At 44.5% G+C, this 25,107-nt stretch overlaps 1 protein-coding gene across 1 annotated transcript in view; it reads right to left on the bottom strand.

The window, feature by feature from the left end:
- CTNNA1 (catenin alpha 1) overlaps positions 1 to 23,425 on the bottom strand; it is a 122,833-nt gene extending 99,408 nt beyond the window's left edge. The window contains exons 1-3 of the mRNA XM_055719531.1: positions 23,277 to 23,425; positions 7,030 to 7,136; positions 4,561 to 4,756 (exon numbers count right to left, since the gene is read on the bottom strand). Coding sequence (XP_055575506.1) covers positions 4,561 to 4,756; positions 7,030 to 7,134 — 301 coding nt within the window. The 5' untranslated portion in view covers positions 7,135 to 7,136; positions 23,277 to 23,425. The remainder of the gene's footprint in view (positions 1 to 4,560; positions 4,757 to 7,029; positions 7,137 to 23,276) is intronic.
- Positions 23,426 to 25,107: the final 1,682 nt, after the last annotated feature.

The following is a 25,107-nucleotide window of genomic DNA, read 5'->3' on the forward strand; positions in this document are numbered from 1 at the left end:
TTTTTTTTTTCCTTGCAAATTAAAGCAAGCTGGCTTTCAGACTTTTTTTACAAAGAAAAAGCAACAAGGGGTAGGGTTTTTTTGCTAGATTCAAAGGGGAACTCTGCCCTGGCCTAAATATGCAGTTAATGCATTATGTTGCACATTAGTGGTTCAAGTTGGATCCAGCATAATCTTATTTTCAAATCTGAACCATAGGTAACACAGCAAGTTTGAGAGCAGGATTTCAAGAGTTAAAGAAATACACTGCAGAAGAGTCAGACAGGCTCAGATTATACAGCTGGTACAAATTCTTATATGAGTAATCTGTTTTTCCAATATAGCCGTAGATTTTCACTAGATATTACAAGGGGAAGATAATAAAACAGAGTCGAGAACAGAAGAGGCAACAGTAGCCATACTATGATCTTGTCAATAAAGCACTAAGAATTCAATTAAATCTAATGGAACAAAGCCCATTTCAGAAATAGTAAGATTTTAGTCCATCAAAAGAAAATTACCATTTTCTAGTCTCATTCCCACCATGCCCACAGGGCCTGACAGCACATTCAGACAGCACTATTAATCCTCCTCAGCAGCACGGTACACGATGACCATGACAGAGAAGGCTTTCTTGATATGAACACTGAAGGAACGGGAAAGCAGTAGAGAAGACAGGCAAGCCAAGGCAGGGAAGACCTAGGACACACAGAGGCATCGATGCTTTTTTCCCCCCAAGCTAGAATAACCTTGTACCCTTCAGCATCTTCCAATACAAAGCCTGTCTCCGGGCTGCTTTGCCAGCAGCATTACAAATACAAAGAGTGCCACCAGGCCATAGCTCTCTACCTGCTCAGAACACCCTTACCACAGTTCCCTAGAGATTCCCTATTCCCCACTGAAGTGTGAAATCAAGAGTTTCTACTCTTCTGGATACTGAAGCCCTATCTTGCCTCTCATGCCACCTTCAGTGTCCACCAGATCATCACAACCGGCTGCCCTTGCTTTCTACCATAAAGGACAAGGCCCTGTATCTCCTTTTGCCCTATCAATGTAGGAGTCTATACATAAAACAACAAAAGCTTCTGTTGATCTTGTCTTCAATTAAATCCATATACTGCTTACAATATTCCTACTGTTTGCCATGAGCCATCTCAGAGCTCTCTTCGGTTATGGCTTTTCAAAAAAATCTCGAGTCCTTCACTGGAAGATTACTTCTAATACAAGTGGTACACTCCTCAAACGTGCTTCTTGCAGGAAAACAACTGAGAACTCTTTACATCCTTCCAAGAAATTAAGCTAACTGGTCACAACAGAATTTAAAAGTTGGGATTTTCCAAGAAGAATGTGGTGTTCAACGTGAAATTATTCTGCAGCTGGCTTCCTTCTGTTCCTTGGAAATCCTTACGCCATGTATCTCGTGTGAAGTACAGTTGAAAAAACAATAAACAATGTTTTACCCTTTCACAGTTTGCCTCCCTGTTCAGTTCTGGAGAAAGCTTCACTTGGAAATGCAGGGTGGGGAGACCTCACGCTGAATTGGCAGGTTCACTCCCCTGCATTTGCAACCATGAATCATGATCAAAGTCCACAGGATTCACAAGACCATAAATCTATTCTCTTGCCTCAAACCCTATGCACAGGCTTAAGCTTTTTAATTTCAAACTTCAATTTTTGGTCTTCTATGTACAATTACCATAGGAAGAAACACAGCAGTAAGAGCGTAGCTGATACCCTGGATCCTCACCTAGCATACAGATACACAGAGGCGGTGAGCTATGGTCATCAGTACTCCAGGGAAACGGGAACAGCCTGGTCAGCCTGACCTGAAAGGAATTTCCTTCTTGACCCCAAAGTTTTCAGCCTGCCTCAGTGCCAAGCACCTGGGTAAGAAACCGCTTCAGTTCTAAACCACCTCCCAACAGCACCAGAAGAGCTGACCATTTCAACGTACAGTCTTCATACTTCATAAGAAGGTAATTATAGTGGGGGGAATAAAGACTGGGCAAGACCAGTATCGCCCCTTCTATTACCCAGCAAAACTTCAATGTCAGAAATTAAATGTAACACACACTGTAAGGAACGCTGAAATCTAAGACGTTCACATCAGACATTTTCGCAGTACTAAGTCTTTTCTACAACCACTGCAAGATGTATTCCGAAAAACACTTCTGTGCTTTGTCTCCGCTATTCTGTCCAAAGTTTTATTTGAAGAAGTTTCACTAGAGTAAGTCAAAAGTCCAAAGCTTTAAAAGGCCAGAAATCTTGCTTTAGGATATTTCATGAACTTGTTTAATATTTAAAGCAAGTTGTAATTTATTCTTCCATTGTAAAAAAATCAGGAAGACTTTGAAGATCCACTTATATTGATTTAGTATGTATCCATACTATCCTTCATTCTAAATAGCTCTTTTCACTTCTTTGTTTTTACCCCCAACAAATGGGATTTTATGAACAAGCATGCTCACTAAAACTGTGTACCCTCTCAATCATCTTCTTGCTAGGCTAAAAAAAAAAATTTAATTTTCTCTGATGAGACAAGTTATCTATTGTCCTAATCATCTTCATAACCTCTGTCTACATTCATTCATCTTTTTTTATTATGGTAACTAAACTGCTCCCTGCTCTAAACAGAGGCATTATTAATTCTATTTTCCTGTCTTCTGCTGAAGATAAATTGTGCTACGCATCCATAATCTCACTGCTGCCATCAGACATGCGGATGCTGCCAGTTGAGGATCACCCTACTGCTGACCGTCACTCAGATCCCCCTCCCTGCTTCTGCAACTCCATTGCAAAAGGCAGATAAAGGCACCAACAGCTGGAAGTTTTGCTAAGCACACACACAGGCTTGGCGTTACACTTCCCTCATTTTTCCAGTTCATGAATTCAACTGGTCTACCACCATACTGGAAACACTTCTGAAGCACACAGACTGTATACAAACATGTACATTGAGAGTCTGTATCTCCTTGCTGTTTTTAGCACTACTGAACTGCAATCGTCCCCGGGTGTTGGCAGCAATAAGCCTTCCCTCTGTTCTACCTCATTTTTCACCATTTACTTCCGATTTCCTCAAGGGTTTTTTTCGTTTTTAATTTCCTTACAGAAAGTTGCTCTGCTAAACCTGACTGAACACAGGCACCACGACTGGGCACAGGCTTTTATCCCCAGTCGTGCTGCCCCAGCAACCCAGACACACTGCGGCTGCATCCCCACAAACAGTGGTGGGCACCACTTGTACTCAGGCAGATCACTCAAGCCTAATCATCACCCACTCAGCTTCAGAAAAAACCAGATACCGCGATCCTCTCTATGCACCAGATTTCATGCAAGCTGCAAACAGTAAAAAGGGAGGAAGAAGTGAAATGACATAAAGGTGGGAAGTTATTTCACTCCAGCACCTCTCCGCTAGGAACTCCACCTCCTCTGTCACAGATCAGCAGAGCAAGGTTTTGGCATCAAATCTATGTGTAGTCTCAAAATCAAGCAGGGGTCAAGAAACAAGTGAAAGGGTCATACTGAAGGCTTTTATATCTGTCTCTCCTTCCTACCAGCTTACCACTGTACACACAACTACAAATTCAGCTAATGGAACTTCTCAATCCTGCAGACCGGGTACAGCTCCCTCGCTCACTAGTATTACTAAGAGGCATTTGAAGGTACTCACAGATGAGCTCTGACTCTCAGTTCCGAGCAGCAATCAAGCAAGCACAAGGAATTAAAGGCTTCAAGACAAAGGGGTCTCTTTTGCTGTTGTTTGTTGTTGTTAAATTAAGCCAATTCAATTAGCCCCTTATATTGCAGCCTTCTTGCATTGATCTTTCTTTGGTCCATCAACCAGGCTCATCCAGAACTTAGAACCATTTTCAACTAATACTTCATCACTGTGCAACTTCAGCTACAAATAAGTAATTAATGCTAATGAGTTTTCTTTTTTTGCAGCAGCAGCAGCAGCCGTCACCATTAAGACCAGTTGACTGGGTTTCACTGAAGCATAGAAAGGCTCATGACTGGAAGAATGATAGATGATTTATGAGCAACAATATTTACTAGTGCATATTTTACAGTAATCCAGCTCCATAGGCTTTTCTTGCAGGTCTTCTCCAAGAAAGTAAAACAGAAAATTATAAAAATCAACACTAGATGTGGGGGAGGAAGCCTGGAATATTTAGTCAAGGTCTTCACATTCTGTTTGTTAGTTTACATTTTGCATATTTGAGACACCCAGCTCTGTCAAGTCAACACTCAGCTCTTCCTCCTACAATGCTGTTTTGTATACATTCAAATATTGAAGAAGTTATTGACATATTTGAGATGTAGTTCCATAACACGGGCAGTGGGGGAGGGGCTCTTCATAGAATCAGCCCTTCTCCTCTTCCCAGTCTTTACTTGGGACATCAGATTTCCAGATCCACACAGTTCATATCATTCCTCAAAGAAGCCAACAAGACAAGCCAAGAATCTATGCAAGCAGAGAGGCACAGAGTCATTTGAAATAACAGCAAAAGGGAAATGGGAACAGTTCTACTTACTCTGAAAACCCATAATTTTAGAAGCTATCAGATATATAGCTCTTACCTTGCTTACGAACATCTTCCACAGCTGCTACCAGCTCCTCCTTAAGGAACTGGCTCTCTTTTGCAATTTTGTCTCCTTTCTCCAGGAAATTCTCTGTTGCTTGTTCAACTGAAGCAGCCAAAACATGGGCCTTTTTAGAACGCCCTCGTTTTTTATTAGAGGGTCCTTTGTTGCTAGTGTTAACCAATGTTGTCACCTAAAGGCATAGATGGAGGGGAAAAAAACCAGAAAACATGAAAGAAATCAGAAGTTTATCAATTTGACAGCAAGGCCATGTGGTTTTTTTCTAAACAGCATATTGCTAATGCTTGCACTACTGCCAGCTCCAAAGGTTAAACTCATGAACAAGTGGTTTTCACGTCTCCTTAAACACTATCATGCTTCTTGATTTCTTAGATGAGCATTATTAATTCAGCTAAACTGCTTGGAGATTTTTCTTATCAGCAGCAAACCTGAAAATTTGATTTTAAGAATCGAGATCTATTCGTATTTTTGATAAACTGCAATCTCAGTAACAGGCCAGAGCTATCTGGCACCACATAAAAAGAAACCAAGCTGTGGATAATTAGTTTGGAATAGCTCTCCAGGCATAAGACCCCAAAAAAGGTTGAAACCATTATGTACAGAAATCTAGCAACACAGTATCTTTTCAGTCAAAAAAGGCACTACAGCCAATGGAAGCTCTTTATTTCCCCAAAACAACCAAAACTGAACGCTCACAATCCTCCTGCAATCAACAAATATTTCTAAGTTTCATGTTTTAGACTAAAACCCTGCTAGGAGCTCGTCACAAGCAGCCAGATGACCACCAAATACTCCGTTAGCTTAGGATCAGGATCCATCTTCTTCAATCAAATGCAGACAAATGTCAAAATCCACGCACACTTTCCCATTTGCCTTTTGTATCCCCCTCTTCTTTTTGTTAAGTCTAGGAAAATGCATACAAAGCTGCTTCAGAAGGGCATTAAAATACAATACTAAAAATATTACTACTCTAGAAAGCCCAAGGACTGCTGACATAAAGGCCCTCAGAGATGAATCCATCTTCTCAGTAAGCTGATTCAGAGAGGGAAAGCCATCAGCTGGGAATACAGCTGCCAGTTAATGGGGAACATTTGTATTGGGTAGTCTCAGTTTACCACGTACTACAAATAGAACAAGTTGCAACAAGGCAACTTACTCTACTTTCCTCTCTGTATTTTGCCAGTCACATCACTCACAAAACTTGGGATTGCCAGTACAGCCTATCGTGCTTCTTGAGGAATAAGTTAGACACTGAACTTGGACAAAAAGGTCCTATAAACAAGTTTGCCAAATTAGGACAATTTCCCTTAAGGGAAAACTCCACCAGTAACTCCAGCTAAAAGCTATCTAACAGAGTATCAGCTGCCCATCTGAATATCTGGAGGAAACAAATGGCAGGTACACACAGCAGCTTGGTGATTAAAGGGATGATAACACTGGAAACAGAGCTTGATCGTTGCAGTTTGTGCTTGGCAGCAGTTGTGCCCAGTTCATGCTGACATTTTAAAAATTTCATATTGCACAAAACAAATGCTAAAAAAGATGAGTTAACTGTCTCCAGTGCACCTCCTCTTCCAGACATCCTAGAAAGTCTCTTCCAAGAATCTTCAAAATACCCAATAGGCGTAGCTTACGTTACAAGACTTGCTCTAGGTTTCCTACATTCTTCAGTGCATTTCACTGGCAATACACACCATGCAGAAATAAGCTTTTATTCACAAAGTCAGCATAAAGCATAGCCAGCAATTAAAACAAAGCACACGTATCTTGTAAAAGATACACTGAAACAGTAACAAATGCATACACCTTGGGCCAAACTCTGTTAGGAGGGGACAGCAATCTATTTACAACACAAGGCTGTTCTAGACAGGTTGCAAACATTGCTCACCACACACTTCACCATTTACCTGAAACTCCTTCCAAAGGGAACACTAAACACAGGTAATCTCAAAGAAAAGAACACACACACCAAAACCCAAACCAAAACCAACCAAATTTATGAGACCCTACTTCTGGCAAGTGCTAATGGCTTCATTGCAAGGGACTTCTGTCGTTCCCAAATACCAGTTTCTATATGATACATAGCACAGCTTTTTAAAGACTCAACAAATAAGCAGCATGCCACCCAGAACACAGGTGAGAAACAGCACAGCAACAACACAACATTAGTTACTAACACACATCTCTGCACTTTAATTGAAATACTGTGTCTTATCAGGCGCTGAAGAAGCAGCGTCTTTCTAGACTCATGCTCAGTAACTCCTACAATAAAACTGAACAAAGAAATCACTTGTACATTCTTTTCCATCCTTAGTTTTGTAGCGGTTTTACTTTTGGGATTTAAGCTTTCAAAGTCACTTAATTGAATTAATACATCAAAACAGGTAATCATCCTTATGGAAGGTTCTTTTGCCCCTTCCCCACCCTTTTTTTTTTTTTCCCTACCTGTGTAACAAGAGGTTCAAGTAGTCTTTCAACCGCCAGCGTTCTTATCTCCAAGCTTTTGGGGTCCCATTTGAAGTTAACGTTGCCTGCAGTAACAGCAGTCATTTCTAGAAGAAAAGAGCTACATTAATACCATTCTTTTTTATTATTAATGCTGTATTTTAAAAATAAATTAAAATGAAGGCTGTTATTAAACACACAACATGCCCATCTGGCATAAGGTAAGGTTATACCTGTCTCCAGAAATACCAGTTTTGGTTCAACTGGTGATAGTTTAAAAAAATGGCTTGTTATGCCAATATACAGATATTACCTGTACGTTTTAGCTAGAAAATAAAAACAAAACCTATTTAAAAGCCATAATATTTTATCAAAGCAACAAGACAGGCGATTTTGGTCAGCTCATCAGTGGTTCACAAGCAATGAAAAAAGACCCCACAGGCAATGGGGGCACTGGAAGCTGGAGGCTAAGCAAATAATCCTTTCCCGACTTCTGCTGCCTGCCTCCAGGGCCGGCTGCCCCGTGCTCCCAGACCAGCTTTGAGCCAGCCCAAGGTCTTGGAGAAGCAGAGGGGAACACCTTGCCTTCAACAGCACCAGAAAGCTGCCAGGCTTCCCAGCTCCACCACGAGTCACTACCCCCAATGCTTTGTCTAACCAGAAGTCAGGGTCTAAATGAACTCATTCAACCTACCGTTCATCCAATTCACCGTTTGGAAGTACAAAGGTAAAATAGTGAATATAAGCCTTATAAAGCCAGAAAATCCAGCTGGTTCATATTTAACAGCTTATGTATCTACCACACTTCCCCTTAACATTTACATAGGAGGGAAAAGCAGATTTGCATGAAGAGACCTGTTAAAAGCTGTCACTGAGTCGTTCCTTCCCGTTACAGATTTATATCAACATCCCAACGGAACGGCAAATATGGTTATGGGAAAAGTTTAGTGAAACTACTAAAATAGCTCTGCCTTTGAAACCAGTAGTCTAAAAAAAACCAATAAAAATAATGAACTAAAACAGATCACCACATTAACACTGCGATGCTGTACAGCACAAAGGAATAATCAGAACCATAACTTCAGTAAAAAAATTATTTAAAGATTTAAAGTATTTACAGGTCCATAAAACCAGTTCATACCACTTCAGCTTTAATAAATCCCTGCTTTTCCTGGCTTTGGGTTGCCCTCAAAATTCAAGATTAGAATAAACACACATTTGTAACTCTTTGTTTTTAAAAAAGTCAGGAAGATAAATACATTTCCAAAGTCTCCTTTCACCCCTTTTCCTAAGCTGCTGAAGTTGGTTTAAAGCTTATTAGCCAATATTTTTAAATCTTACTGTGGACAGGGCATTGTCTGCACAGCATCTCAGCAGACAGATTGCTCTGGCAGCAGCAGATGTCCCCAAACTGCCAGACAAGCACAAAGTCTCATTATTTTTATGAAGCAGGAGGCAAGATACTAATTTTGGTAACCAGCAATGTTTATGACACATACCAACAACCAACCGTTTTATACCGACACCAACAGTTAAACACGCAGAAACAGCACAGACATGGCTGCTTGTTTCCATTGAAGAACAGAATCTCTCAGGCGCTGGAGAAGCTCAGCCTGAGCACACGTACAGAACCAGGGCTTAGCAGCACCCAGCTTCAGTCAACAGCACCTTTGTGTCAGGTTGACCCCGAGACATTACATGGGCTCGCCCACAGCACAGACAGTACAACAGGTTAAGTACTCGCTACACTACGGAAAACCTATCCTTGCCCTGAAAAGCCTACACATTCTCAGACACTTAAGTGCAAGTTTGCAAGGTGCAAAGCAGGAACATTCACCTAACCTGCATTCAGCTTTCCACTTATGCCCACATTCCAAGTCCACACTGCTGGAGAAAAAGAAAACTTAAAAAGCCGAAAGCTGGAAAAAAAAATAAAATAAAAAAAAAAAAGAGAGAGAAGCTAGGAAGACACTGATCCATGCTAACATACCTATAATAGTTCTGAGCAGTTAAAAATCAAAAAGCTTAACAATGAAGATGAAAGGACCCAGCTCCCACAGCAGAAGGCAGGCCAGGCTGCAGCTCCACAGTGAGCAGACTGCAGCGGGGTGGAGGATGGCCACGTCCTCCTGCTCACCCTCCCTCTACCTCTGACCCTTCTCACTGTGTCTGGTGAACTCACTAACCTTCTCTCCCAATCACATTTTTTCTTTTACTGGTCCAGCTCTGCACTGGCTTGCGCCACGGCCCAGGCACTCGAACAGGGCAAGCTGCGAAATGCCCTTCACCCCCTGGCAACATCCTGCCCTCAACAAGGAATTTCACTGTTTTATTCACTCCCAGTTAGCTCAGTGTGAACGCTTCCTACGTAAGAGGCCAAGAAAAATACACTGAAAGTCTTTATGGTTTCTGAGAAACATATCCAGGGCTCTGGAAAGCCCATTAGGTTTCTAGGTAAAGGCTTTTTCTATGTATTTAATGCTGTTATGCCTCTTGCAGAAACAAAGTGCAGGACAAGGTAACTATGAAAAGATACGTTAATTGTATTAGTAGGATAATGAAGGCAATTCATCTGAAAACACGTTACTATGATAGTTCACAAATTGGCCAAAAGTAATGGTCTATAAAACTCCTTATTACTAAAGTTATTGAAATTTATCTTAAAAACATAGCTCGATATCAAATACACTGTTTGGCAGCAATGACTTGCATATCATTTGTACATTGCAGTAAATACGTTTATTCAATTAAATACTTGTGAAGAACACAGGAACAGGCTATAGCTTTCTAATGCACGTGTGAATGGGATGGGTTTAGGGGAGAAAAGGACAACTGGAGCCTGGGCCACGTTAAAGTAGGGCTGCACTCCTGCCAGAAGAACCCTCCAATTCTCTGGAATGTCCCTTACTCAAGCTCTTGCCTCATTGAATTCAGATACCGTAACAGGTAGTAAACCAAGTCTGAGGATATTGTAGCAGAGTGGTTAATTGTTGGCTCTGAGAGCCAGAGCAACTGCAGTAACTTAACATCTGATAAAGAAAGAGGATGTCCTCTGGAACAGAGACCCAACCACAAACATCTAGCACTGGTTTCAGACAGCTGGGATGACAGAAACAGGTTCTTCATGCCACAGGCCCACCAAGGACAGTACAGACAGCAGGGTATGCACTCGAAGCAGGAATTTCAAGGACAAAGAGCACAGACCACACAACGGAAGAGTGAGTGACACTGAATCTCAAGTGCTGGAATATATAGAAAGACACCACTGCACAAGGAGTTGCAGTTGCCCAGCCTGTAGCAGCAAGAAAGCTACTTAAAACCCAATGTTCATCCTCCCACACCCCTCTAGGAACTCATTCCTGTCTTCACATCACACCCCCCTGTACTGGCACAGCTTTCCCCACGGTTGAGCGATTAACCAGATGGGGAAGAACTGATTTGGCTGGAGGGAAAGCCATTTTTGCAGGGTGGGCAGAGATCCCCATCTGGTTCACTGTGCCATCACAGATACCACTGCGAGTGGAACTGGTGGTGGCAAGAGGAGAGATGGCTACGTCACCTGGCATCCCTGGCAAAGCCATTCAAGTGGCAACACAGCCGGAAGTTGGATGTCACATAAGAGTTGAACCAGGTGTCACTGAAAACAGAGCATCAAGCAGGGCCGCTGCAGAGCGGCAATGCTCTCCCAGCACACCTAATATTCAGACACATGAAGCTCTAACCTTAAACCATGCTCACAGCCCAGCATGCTAACTGTAAACCCTTCAGGTTATTACACAGATCATGATGGTGCTCATTATCGTAGTAGATGGTTCAAGAATAATGCAATTATATCTTACAGGGATTTAGTGCATTTGCAAGGACATGAGGGGTGGGGGAAGAACAGGAGTTTAAAGCCCCTTTCAGAGCTCCTGCTCCAGCCAACAAGCAGCTCTGCAAGCAGAGCTATCCCAGGGCAACCAGCCCCTGCTTTCTGCAAAGAATCAAGATCTCATCAACAGCTAAAATTAGGAACAGGTTTCCGTTCCGATCCACACTACTTCAAGCAAACGTTGCTACAGTCCTACTGCTCCTTCCTCCACCACAAACCTGCCTCAAACAGGCACCCACCCGGCGCGGTGAGCCACCTGAAGGAGCACAAATGCTCAGAGTTAAGGCGGTAACTGTGAGCATCACCTTGCCAGCTTACTGCCCTGAAGGAGGAGGTGGGACTGCACAGGGAAGTGGATGGGACTGCAGCAGCACCAAGATGAGCTCCTGCGCCCCAGGGCAGGTCCCAGCCTTGCTGCGGAGAGGCGAGGGCACAGACCCAAGCAGAAGCGTGTTAAACTGCTGGGGACGCATTTACACACCGCGCTCAATGAGCTGGCCTGCCCTGGACACACTGAAGACAACATGCATACAGTGCTCTTTCCAAAAGCCACAACTGAAGGTTGTAGTGTTTTCAAAAACTGGTAGTTCAAGGTTTTAAGCATTACTTCAGATACCTACTTCCAGAATACTGGCATGCAAATATTTTCTAAACTTTGGCAAGCACAGGAATGCAGCTCCGCAGCTTCTTTGCAGAAGCTCCTGAAGGCACTCGAGGCTTTTCAAAAAGCAGCACGAAGGAGCACTATCTCACAGCGAGCTCTGCACACCAACAGGATGACAGAAAGGCCTGGTGCTCATGGTCCTGTTTTTCCAGGCTGCACTCCCACGCACACCCAAAGGCAGCGCTGGCTGTACTCAGGCACTACTGAGCTGGTGTTTTCACCTTGATCTGTCCCAAGAGATCCTGCAGCCCCCCCAGCCTCTGGACCAAAGCAAATCTCTTCTGGTTACACAGCAGAAGATCTAACTGCCCATCTTCTGCGCTGAAACTTAAGTCCCACCGCCTTGTGCTACCTGAAGAGTATTTTATAACATGCCATCTTCTATCAGCCTTCAAATTTTAACTATACTGACAGGCTACTTTTTAAAAGCTTTTGACTACACTCAGCATTCTCTCTTGTTTTATTCTTAGGGAAGACTGTATTCAACCAGTGGTCTCCCTAGCACAGCGGTGGGCTAACCTGGGCCAAGTACAATAGCCCACCTGCTGAATTCAAGCGCTATGCTACCCAGAAAACCTAACAAACCAACACGGTACAAGAAAATCCTATACTTGGGAGGCCATTCTCCATCTGAACGCCCTTTCTGCTAACACCTAGTTGTTCCCCATTTTGTGCAGCTGATTGTGCCCAGGCACAGTAATATGTACTTGATTACATTATTTTGCAGCTTCTTTCTCTCACATTTCTTTAAGCAGTCACAGGCATTTTGAAGGATAGTCCTGTCCTCTACCACACTTTCAGATTGTCTTTGGATATTCTGTGCAATGTAATGAGAACAGCCCTTAATCCAGGACTGAAATCATGGGGACAGAACATGGTGGAATTCACAACACAATGACCTAGCTTCATCTTCCAGCCAAAAAATGAACCAGTTTCCCCGTTCCTAAGGGAATCCTTTTGGATTTGTTTGGTTTGTTACTTAAGCACCTAACCCATCTGACAACCAGCAGGGATCCTTTACCCCTGCTGAACGTAGATAACAAGACAGTAGATAAAGATCTCTGGGAGTGGGGTATCTAACATACACCATTAACACAAATCTTCTGAACATTTTTGGTTTCAAGAGGGTTAAGACACACCTCATATTAAACCCAGCTTACATGCAGGGGTTTCATCATGCCCCGCTGACAGTTCAAAACTGTTGTCCATATAACTAAGAGCATCCAGAAAAAAAATTCATTCTTTTCTCTTTCCCTTCAGTGTCTTCCAATGAATTTTTCTGTCTGATTCCACAAATAAAGCAATACTCCTCTCAGCACTGAAGAGCTAGTCAAGGACATTTGGGATATGCAATGCTTTTCAAGGAGGATTTACAGGAGGTTTAAGCTGTTTGTATTTAACACCAAGTATATGCAACTGAAAACAGAGAGTCATCCTCTTCTAACATAGCCTTCAATCTTAAACTTCATCTGTTCAGCTACCAAATCTTCTCCTCCACCATAAATGCCATGAAGGTACTACCTCCCTAGAAATCCTTACTATCAGAGTTTCACAATCTGAAATATTAATACAAACTTAGATGTTGCACTGACTATGTTTTTTGATTATCAGAACATTTCTGCCATTTGAGTATATTCAACTTGGCTACACATTTTTCGACAGACTACAGGTACCAGCCAAGCAAAAAGAAGAAATTCTGGTTCAGATAAGCCTATTTCTCACCAGTACCATTCCAGATCCAGCTTTCATAATCCGTCTTTTATGTTTTTCTCTCTGTTGCTCTACTGGAAAAGGGCTGTAGAGAGGCATCTGAACCTGCTTATCAGAAAGCCTTACACAGTCAGTAATAAACAAATGCTTCTCTACTTCTCCATTTGTTTAGCAAATCTTTAGACCTTGCTACTGGGTTGAGACGCAACCTAATACAACATCCCTACCAAAAAATCAATGATGTTTATAACTCTGTTTTCTCTTCTACACAGCTGTTATCTCCTGCCTGCTGCCCTGTTACCGAAGCCAGCAGCATGCCACAGCCAGCCTGTCAACTTTTCCCCTCTGGGAAGCACAACCCACCCAATGCCACGCACCATCACATGAAAGCAGGCATGGGGCATATCACCACTTTAGGATGCAACACACTTTTCAAAGCAGTACGTGCCATCACCGAACAGCTTCCCAATTGCTATAGTACTGTGGATTCAAGTAACTTATTTTCATTCCAAAATCAGGAATGCACTCTGTAACAGGCTATCACGCCTTCATTCTGGTCTACTATCACCGAGAGAATGGAAGGCACACTCTGCACAAGCGGCTTCATCATGGTGTTCCTGGGACCACAGCAGTGATTTCACAGGTACAAATAAACTGTTTTTTGGAGACACCAGTGCTAACAAAAGCCTCTTGCCTTCAGTTATGTAAAGTGTTAGGCTCTGATCATTTTATTTTTGCCAGGATTGTTTTGCATCAGAGGAGCTAGAAAGGAGGTGCATGGCAAGCAAAATCACAGCAAGCACAGGCAATTCGTGATTGACTTAAGTCACACGAAGCTCCAGTTCATGAATGACATCCTAAAAGAATGCAAGAACCGAACTCATGCTTATACCTATTTAATTGTCCAGATAGATATCCCAGTACATCCCGACAAGCATCCAATTTATTTCTGCACAGTTTTCAGTTTCCAAAACTCAAGCAGGATTCCAACTACTTAAAAAAACCTGACAGGGTATCAAGATACTGCTTTAGAAGACACGTGCATTTTCTAAAAGAACCTCCTATGTAATTAAGATTACTTTTAACATTCTAGCTGCAAAACTTTATATTTGGGAAAGGGAGAAAAGCATTTCACGAATGGCAATCTATTACTATTAAACCATTAATTCTGTCTTCACAATAACAACGGTGCATTTTATGCTGAAGACCTGCAATACTAACATCATGAAAGATAACTAATCAGAAACAAATCATCACTAGATTTGTAACTGCTGTATTTTAGCTGCCTGCTTTTTGGATCAGGACTGAGACACTCTGGCCATGCAGAAGGGCAACACATCTGCATTTTAAGGAAACAGCAACATCTTTCATGATCTTATCCCTGCAGCAATGGTAACTTCAAAGTCCCAAACCCCAGCCCTCTCACAGCCACATTTCCCACATTTAAGCCTACAGCTTAACAGTTAGCACTTTCAAACAAAACAAGGGGACTTGGCCTGGAGAGGGGATATTAGAGTGCCAAAGAGCTGGACCACTTTGATTCAACTGAGAGCCCTTCCAACCTCACAGTATCTCTTCCCACCCTTGAAGTGGAAAACTGTGTGAAGCTTCCTAAAATCACTGAGAATGAAAGAACAGCTTACTGCCACTCTCAGAACCACGGTATGGCATTTCAGACTCCAGGGATACAGAATCAATGAAGATAAAATAACTAGGCTGTGGCTACAGAGCACAGCTCTTCAAATCCCAAACTACACTAGCACAGATTTCAATTACCTACCTTAAGTTAGCAATGAATGCAAGAAAGGGTAACCTTTTAACAAATTAATTTTTGCCACAAGTAATCCTCAAATAAGAGGAAGTTTTTTTATAAATTAGCCTACTTTATCAGTTGGCACAAGAATTTGCCAGTGCTGCAAAATTAATTCTTGCTTAGCTTGCAAAAAAACACTGATGGCTGGCAATAAAAGGAAAAGAAAACCTGGGAATTTTTGTTCTGATCTTCTTCAGCACTCAAACTGCAATAAAAAGTGCCATTTAAGCTACAAAGTCAGAAATAACCAGAATCTGACCCCACTCAAACCACATTTTCATTCCTAAATTGATACGTTATGCAATACCCTTCTGCGCTTTTAGCTGACCACATCATCTAAATCTAGACCTTCATTAACAATTTTAAAACAGTCAGACGCATACACATACTGGAGTAGTTTGAGCTGACATACATGTTTTGGAAAAAAAAAAAAAGAGAGAGAGACTCCTATAATTAGAGGTTTGATGAGACAATTTGCTTAAACATGGAGGAAATGGACAGTCTTGTACTAACAAGAGACTAAATACCACATTCTTTCTCAACTACATCCCCAGCATAGTAGCAACTAAAGACTACGTAACAAAAACCCATAGTGTTACATGAGTGAAAGAAGTTTTCCATACTTTTCTCCATTTGCAAGAGCTACTAAAAGAAGAGCACCCTCTGAAACAAAGCAGAACATGAATGTAAAGATTCTTCAAAGTAAAATGTTTTCTAAAGTTTCTAGGAAAAGTCATTTAGAATTCCTTTTTCAGTCCTTCACTTTGATTCAGGAACACTCTTGTCAGTCTTATCTAAAAATTACAAAGCAATTATTTTTTAAAGAAAAAAGTCACAAAACCCACAGGTGATAAGGCCTACAATTTCACTTTATGCTCATGGCAGCCTTCAGCAACATCTCTTACCTACAAGCAACAAATTAACCCTGCTGGAAGAAGAATTGCACTATCACTGTACACCCCCAGACAACTCTCGACTTGCAGCTCCACCCACATATGCTGCAAGTTAAGAAGGGGAAGGCAGGGGGAAATCAAAAACAAACCCCAGAAGAAGAGCGAACATGAATGCAATGCACAAGCATTATTTCGATGAGTTGAGCATCTTTTAAATGACTGCAATTATCTGGAAGAATAGGTAGGGTAGGATGCTCTAACACATATCATCTCCTCTCCCTGCAATGTGTCAACAAGGCTGCAGACACCGAGAACACTGAGGGCACTGACGGGCAAGAACTTTGCAGCTTCTCCAGAAGAGCAAAGCAAGTAATAATAAAAACATGCTGGTGCAATTAATTTTTGGATGCTTACCAGAGCTACCTGCAAAGCCATAACCTCCTTCTGTCAAGTACAAATGTGCTAAGGGTGCGCAGTGGTGCATGAGAATCAGAGGTAACAATCCGCCTCAACAGCAATCCTTTCCAGTCACTGCCTTAGCATATGGATAACCAATTAAAGCAACTTTTGTTTAAAAAAAAAAAAAGTCACTGACCCACCCAAATTTCATAAAAGCAACAGGAAGGAACCGTAAGGTTTGAAAGGAAAGAGTCATTGCTTGGCTGGTCTTGCTGGGGGTGGGGGGGTGGGGGGGGAAGGACTTTAACACTGCCATTTACTGAGTGGAAACGAACATACATCTGATTAAAGACACATTTTCTCCCTCCACCCCTTCTCCTCACCCCCAGTAACAGGAAACAAGACAAAGCTACTGAACAAAAAACAGATGAGCTAAGAAATCCCATTCAATTGACTCTGCACCAGTGCTTTGCCTCTGGTTCTGCTGAACACCACCTCTTTCACTGATAACCATTGACTTTTCCCTAGCCTAGGATAATATGCTGTTAAACATAATCAAATTGTCTTAACCAATTCTGCAAACTAAGTAAAACATCTTAAAATACCTGATGCTACAATACTGATGCATATAGACCGGAAGTTAACATTTTCTTTAGGTTATAAGCTTTTAACCCTGCACAATTAATCAGCACTATTCTGGTTTGCTACAAACATTCTAGCGTTTGGGGCGTGGGGGAGGCTGCTACTGTTTACTGCATCTTATACTGTTATTTTCTGTCCCTAACCCCAGTAACCCCAGGAGAGGGGGAAAAAACCCAACCCACACAATCATGTTGCACTCTTCACTGTACCAGTACAAAATAAAGGTATTACGATTGAGGACTCCACCAGCAGTGGAAAAGTTCCATGCCCACTTTCCTAAAAGCCTTGCCCCCACATTTCCAACTTTCAGGATGCATTGTTTAATGTTAGCTAGGAAATATGTCCAGCTGTAACAGCAGTAGTTTGCGATTAAACCCATCTTCCAAAAAGTGGAAGTGGCAGAAACTACAAAGGCATACTTTGTACAGAAATCTAAACTGCTCTAGAGCTTTTCATTCAGCCAGACCAGATTCTTGCTTTTTACTCTCAAAAAAACATGTATCTTTCATTTCACTTGTAGCTTATAAGAAGCCATTCAACTCTCAGAAAGGTTTCTAAACGTGAAAGAAATTAAGTCATTGAACTGAGCCTATTGAATACAACGAAGGTACAGACAGTCTGTACCAGCAGACAAGCCCACCAGCACCAGAAGCCGAGCAGTACTCCTGCCAGCACTGGGTACCGGCCACAAGAGCCTCTGGACAAATTTGTGGATCAGAAGTCAGCCCGAGTTTGAACCCCTGGCTCAGGAAGCTCCTGCGCTGCAGAAGATTGGTAAAGCACCTCAGAGAAGCAATGCTACTTATTTGCCCTTTTCTCATGGTTTTATTGCTTGCCTGTTTTTGGGGTCCCCTTTTAGGGATGGCTTTATACACTGCCATCACCCAAGCAAAAGGAGCGGGGAGGATACAGGGAAGGGAAGCCAAACAATTGTGGGGGTCAATAAAAAGAAAGGTGGCTAGGGTCAGGAATTATGACCAGAGAATCAGAGGGGAACACCAGACACCACCTAGCAGCACCCATCACTCCTCAAAGGCATCAAAGGAGACAGAGGATACTGCTCAACAGTGTGACAAGCAGGGGGAGTGGAAATGACCTCAGAGTTCCTGTCTTATTCCTGCCTTCTGTTGCTGTTAACAGCCAGCTTGGCCAAGGCCAGGTGAAGGGCTTGTAATTTAGGGCCTCAGACAAGGCTAACAAGTAGTTGATGGGACTAGTACAACCAAAACCTCATGATGAGGATCACGGAGACGGGACATTAAGCTGGATGGAACTCAGCTATAGTAATCAGATTGCATCAAGACGCCTGTGCACAACTTCCAGTTCACCGTTCAACTTCTCATCCTTTAAATGAATAAATAACTTCAGTTTAAAAATGTTTAGACTCAAACATCTGAACATCAGGTACTGGCTGAAATGAACCTTACGGTAAATTGTATGTGAAGTTTTATGATATTTGTCACTTGCATACATGTCCACAGTCTATCACAGGTTATCCAAGTTCGTGAGCAACAAGACTTACTAGGTCTTTAGGTCATACTAAAGGAAATTTCCTCTACAAGTAACATTACAAGGACACAATTGCAAGAAAGTGGGTAAAGAACAGGCAACTTGTACATCTTGGTTGTTGTGTTCACACAGAGGAACACCCACTTCCACCTTCTTGATTCTCAGCATACTATCAGTTCTGTCCTTCACTGTTTCTGAATTCGTTATCCTAGTCAATTAAAAAACCATTTACCCATCTACAGATTCAGATTAAGATCTCAAAAGCACTTTGCAAAGATGAATACTGACCTGCTTGGTGTTACGCAGGTTAAACACCATTTTATAGGCATAGAGCTCAGCTGCATTTACATGAAAAATTAAACTGACTTTTTCAGCTATGTAAAGCTACATTCCTTGCATAGACTGTTTGTTTAAGTGGATCTTCTCTGCTGAGTTCATACCATCTAGAAAAAGATATGGAATGAAGAATCTCCCCCTTAGAGCCTTAGATCTGCAGAGATACCACCTATAAAAGTACCCAGAATAAACCAGTGAATGAAAACTCTCTGAACCCTTTGGGGAATAGGAAAGGCAGTTGACTGGGGAGGGGTGGGGAAGCAACACCAAACCACACATGCCATCAAGGCCGCATGCTCCTGATAGCATTAATTCTTATTGACTTGTTAACTGAAAAGAAGCAAATTTACCTAAACATTCTCTTGATCTTATGCTGAACAACAGCAATGACAGAATCGTCCAGCCTGCAGTCTCTCCTCTTTTCTTTCAGTTAATCTCCAGGTAAAGAAAAAACTAATTTTTTTCTCCCGATCCTTCATCAGCTATCCACAAGCTCACTAGTTTCAGTGTCTTAAAGTAGCTAATAAAGGCTATCCCAGAACAGCGTACACCCATGGGTTTACAGCCTCTTCTACCCTAACTTCCTCTAATGTCTCATCTGCTCCCAAACATCAGCTCCACGCAGAAATTCTTAAACATACAGTCATATGCAGATCTATCCCATAACAGGGCACAGACAGCTAGGAAAACTGGGCGTTGTTTGGGAAAAAAAAAAAGCACACCACAAGCTTAAGTTGTACCTCATACTATCAACAGCGAAATCCTACCTGCCCACACTGCTGCTAGTTCCCCAGCTTATCTGCTCTCAGCCCCCTCGCTGCCTTGGAAACGCTACAGGAGTTTAACTCGCTCTTAGACTGTAACGTACATAAACACTCCTCGCTCCTTGTGTCATTCAATGTATTAAAACATATCTACTGGGGAACCAACCGGCACCCAGCTTGGTTCTCAGCACTGTTCCGCTCCCTACCTTGGTAACTGCTACCCCTTCAGCTATAGCCAGCCTCACATTGGCCGTTTCCACCCACAGATGCCTGAACTTAGAGCCTTTCAAGAGAGACTCTCAGGAGTCTAAATGATCCATCGAGTAGCTGTCCTGTACATTAGAGAAAGTATAACAGAATGGAATGCCAATAGATTCAGGGAAAATTTCCCTTTGCAAACTGTGTTAGTTTAGATCTGCACATTTAATAATTTCTTTCACTTTACAAAGCATAGTGAAAAAAGGTTGCTCCGATTCACCAGAACGATTTATAAACACATGTCAAAGGACTAGCAGATGTCTTCTGTAGTACATCTGGGATTAACAAACAAAACTATGTAATCATGTTTAGTGAAAAGGTAGTTGGCTTTTCAAATACAATAGCCAAGGAGGAATTACAAATCATATTTAAGTATCAGATTTGCCAACAGAACACTCTATACTATCCTACTGCATACCAGAAACCAGAGATAACACCCATTCTCACCCTGACGGAACGCTAACAAGTCTCAGTCATTCAAGGAGAGAGATCCCACTTAGGGGTCGCAGTGACTGCATTACTCCTGCGACTCCTTTACTTCAATACACCTATCTGCACCCAGTTCTGCCTTGCAGCACAGCAGGTCACTTTCAACACTTGTCTTCTCAGCACAGCTCCTTCAGTAAGGGTGCTGGTATACAATTTTGCGGGTAGACTCTATTTTAAGTCTCATATGCTAGATGAAAATAGCATGGAGTTAAAAAGTAGTAATTATCAAACATCTGCACTTTCTCTAAAGCTGCAATGCTGTTTAACCAACGCATGAGCTATAAACTCATTGAATGGAGCTATTCCAGATTAGTTATAAAACTAAATAAGGGTGAATTCCCAGAGTAGTAAAGGATCCACATTCTCAAGGTTACATACATTGAAGTTCCACAGCACAAGAGTTTTGAGTGATTTCCAGTTAAGGCACGATAGTAGAAAACAACAGGCATTCATCATCATGTTGGATGACAGTCTCAATATGGCACTGTCCTAACAAAATAGTACTCAGTCCTCTTCTATTCATCATGTTTTCTTTACTGTCCAGCAGAGCCAAGAGAAGCCAGTAAAACTGAATACAGAGAGCCCTTTAACAGAAATATCACAGTCATGTAGGTCCTCACTCTAGCCTTACTATCCACCTATGATGAGTAGATTGGTTTTGCTGCTAAATATTTTTGTAAGCCTAACTAATTCTCTGCATAAGAAAGGTAATTTAGAAATCAAGTAACAGTAGATGTAATTTCAAGGCAGGGCTGAAGTCCCACTGAAGTATATTTCCAGCTCATGAACATTTCTACTAATGTGGATTCCTTTGCAAATCAGTTTCTCAATCTTACAGCTGCAGAATGAAGATATTCATGCTGCTGAAAAAACACAAATTATTTTTCTATTACATCTTTCAGTTAACTTTATCAGACCAATGGAAGCCCTACAAAGAAGCTGCACATTAATGCCTGCCATTATACATGTCAGCACAGAAATGCCAATGTTTCACAAAGCTTGAAAATTTATTATGTGATAAATATTTACACTGGTATTTTAAATCATCAGTTTGGGTGCAGGATTTCTAATCTCTGCCCGCTGTGCTCCCCCCTGCCACCTTGTGTAAACTTTTAATCCCCGATGCAGAGGCCTATTAATAGAGCTAGCTGAAAAAAAGACCAAAGACTGAAGGCATGTTGTTTATTATGGAAAGGGTTAGGGTAAAGCATTCTTAACACAAAACCTAACAAACTTTTGTCTGTTTCTCGTGAGAAACATCAAAAAAACCTCACTGATGTTTTAAAAACTGATTGTCTGTAAATAAAAAGGTTAGTGACCCAACATAAAAATTACGCCCTTTTCAAACAAAAAGTTTCAATTGGACAGGGAGAAACAAGTCCTAGTAAACACTTAACACAGCCTTAGTGCCCCAAGACAGACCAGAGGGTGCCTAAAAGGCCGCACATAACATAAGCTGGGCTTCCACCTCCCTTTAAACACAAACCTGCCTACAGACCAACCCGGCAGCTGACCCCCCCAGCTGGGCTTGGAAGCGCTGGAAGCCTGAGCAGGCGGCAGGACGGAGGGTACGCACGGGCACAGGGGTGCAGCCAACGGAGCCTCTCCCACCTCCCCCCGCTTCCCCACTCCCAGCGCAGGAAAACCGCAGGAAACGAGCAACCCAGGCACCGGGAATACCTTTCACACAACCCCCAGCTCAAAAACACAAAAGACAAAAGGGGGGGGGGGGGGGGCGGGGGGGGAAGGGGAGCAGCAGCAGCAAAGAGCTCCCAGACTAGTTCAATACAGACAACCCAGACATGCCTCCAGTCGGGGCTGGAAAGCCGGAGCGAGGCCCGGCCCGCGGGGGCTCGCAGCCCCGCCAGGGACCGCTGCCCCCCGCCACAGGGCCACCGGCCTCCCGGGCAGGGCTGCGCAGGGCCGGCGGCCCACGGGCGGGCAGGGCAGCGCGCCTCCATCACATCACTTCTGCGCTGCACAGGAGTGCGCCACACGACTCCTTCTCAAACTTTCAGCCAGCAAGATGCTCACACGTGTGTGAGCCAGCTCGAGCGACGAATAAAGCCCTGAAAGGCGGCGGGCACGGCGAGCCCAGGCGGGGGGCAGGGGCAGGGCCGGGCCCCAGCTGGGGGCCGAACGCTCTCGCTGCTTTTCGGCTGGAAGATGCGGCACGAAACTTCTTGTCCGCAAACAAGCAGCTCCCGCCTCGCTGCCTACTGGCAGATTAGAGGCGGGTGTCAAAAATCGTGGCCAAGCCAAGCTAAGGCGAGGGGGTGTTCCCAGCAAGGGGCTGGGTTCCGTGTCCTGGGACAGCAACTCGGCGGCAGAGAAGATGCTCGTCCAGCCGCGCCGGGAGACCCTCGGGTGGGGGGCGAAGGGGGCGGCGGGGCCAGAAGCGGCTCCGTGCCGCCAGGCAGCCCTGCCCGCAGCCGCCCTGCCCGGGCCCACCGCCGGAGAGCGGCGCCGGGGCGGCCCCGCCGGGCTGTGCCCGGCTGCGCGGGGCGGGGCCTCGCCACACAGCCCCGCTGCCACCGAAACTTCTCCGGGAACGGGCTGGCCCGGCGCCTTTCCTCCGGGACACGGCGCTCACAACCCACAGCACGGCCTGCTCCCCGCCGCGCCCCGCCACCCCGGCCCAGCGCGGCCTCCGAGCGCGGCCAGCCCAGGCCCGGGCCCGGGCCCAGGCCCACGCCCCACGGGCGGCGCGGCCCGCTCCCCTCCGCCCGCTCCGCCGCGCTCCCCGCCCGCCCCGGCCCCCGCCGCCCCTCACGGGGAGCCGCCGCCCGGCCGGGCCCGGCCCGCCGCCCCGCACAAAAGTTTCCAAGTGGGACAGACGGGGCGGCGGGGCCCGTCCGAACACCCCGCAACTCCGCCGGGGCGCAGGGGATCGCCTCACCGCCGCCTCGGTCCGGCCCCCGGCCGCTTTGTCTCCGTCTCTCCCGGCGCCGCTCCCGTCCCGCTGAGGAAATGGGCTCTTCCGGCGCCTCCCCGCCCCGCGCTGCCCGGCCCGGCCCGGCCGCTCTTCCCGGCACCGCCCGCCGCGCCGCCCCCGCGCCCTTCCCGGCGCCGCCCGCCGGCAGGTGAGGGCTGGGGCGGCCGGAGCTCGCCCGGGCCCGCGTCCCTCAGGCCAACGGGGCGGCTTCCCCTGGCCCCGGGCTCCCGGGCCGCGCCGGGCGGCCTGTCCTGGGGCAGGGCCGGTGTGCCAGGTCCCAGCCTGGCCCTGTCCCGCCGGGGAGCGGGGCGGTGCGGCATGGCGGCTGGAGACGTTTGGAAAAATACAGCTCGGTGCCTCTTGCGTTTTGTGAATTGGTGTTCGGTTTTCAAAGCCTAATCATCTTAACTTTCTCCGGAGCCGGTGCCTTTAGGAAAAGGCTCGTTCGCATGCAGAAGCCTCTAACAACACGGGCATGGGGGGCGATCCCAGGGCGCGGCGTGCTGAGCCCTCGGCAGGGCGGGTGGCCTGGGGGCACAGCACCCACAGGGCCAGCCCGGGCCTGGGGACAGCTGTCTGGGAGCCCTCACTGCTCCAGAGCTTTCTGAGGAGCCTCAGCTGGCCCTTGTTTGGGGCTGACCGTTTTTATCCTACGACAAATCACACTGGGGTTTTCTGTGGTCTGTTTTGAGGTGTTTTTTAATACAGATGTCTCTTACAGAACTTACACTTGTACTGGGTTGTAAAACCAATTGAATACGTTTAGCCAGGGGAGATGGGCATCTGTGCGGATTCCCTGGGCTGGCCCCCAGGACAGTGTCCCGGCAGAGGTACACCATGGCATGGGACAGTGGCTTTCCTCCAGGCCCCGGTTCAATGGCACGAGTACAGCCGTGTTTCTGAGTTTTGCCATACTCCTACAGGCCCTTCCTGGATGAAGACAGATGGTGTCTTGCAATGATTTCGATTGCATTTTTCCTTTCTGCAGGTTTAATCCAAGAAAGGGATCCAAGACAAGGAAAGAAACAGAGTGCTGTTGTTTACAATCCAGAAAGAAAATAGGGATCAAGAGTCCAACCTTGTCGGTGAGTGAAGTTAATAGAAAGAAAGCGAGACCCATAATTATGATACTGACTGAGATACACATTATTGAAACAATATAGGGTCTTCAGTGCCCTAGCAAACAGGCTGTTCTCTGGAAACCCAGAGAAAACAGGGGGTTTAAAGCTCTTTGTATTTCCTGCTTGTACCAAACCATTAATATTTTGGTGTCAGTTGCACCAAGGATTCAAACTACTCATTTCTGATCTGTAGCATACTCTCAGTAAAATTGAGTTTACACTTCAATAGCTTGCTTTCTTTCATTACTCCTTTTAATATCATGGCTTGGCCTCCTGTGGTGGCTTCCACATTCGGCAGTTCTGCACATCTCACATCCTTTCAGGACAAAATGTTAGATTTTTTAAAAAACCAAACCTTTTAAAACTACAAACTCAAAGGTAGAAGGCCTGGAGTTGTGGAGAATCACACATCTGCACCATGCCACTGAAAAGCAGAGGGAAAAGTCGATCAGCTGGCAGCTCTGTTGGTTTGTGGAGCAAGTTAAAAGACTCAGCGAACAAAAAATAAAATTATGTAGAAGTAGAGCCAGCTAGGTTGAGATTGGACTTTGTCTCTTAATTAACAGCTCTCTCTGGAACAAGGTGGCAGGCTCTGTCAACAAGACTAAAATGCAGGGTGTTGTTTAGATGAGCACCCAGGAACAATAGCTAACACTTCCCATCCAGTAAATACC

This window comes from Falco cherrug, chromosome 8, assembly GCF_023634085.1.
Source record: "Falco cherrug isolate bFalChe1 chromosome 8, bFalChe1.pri, whole genome shotgun sequence".
NCBI classification, from domain to species: Eukaryota; Metazoa; Chordata; class Aves; order Falconiformes; family Falconidae; genus Falco; species Falco cherrug.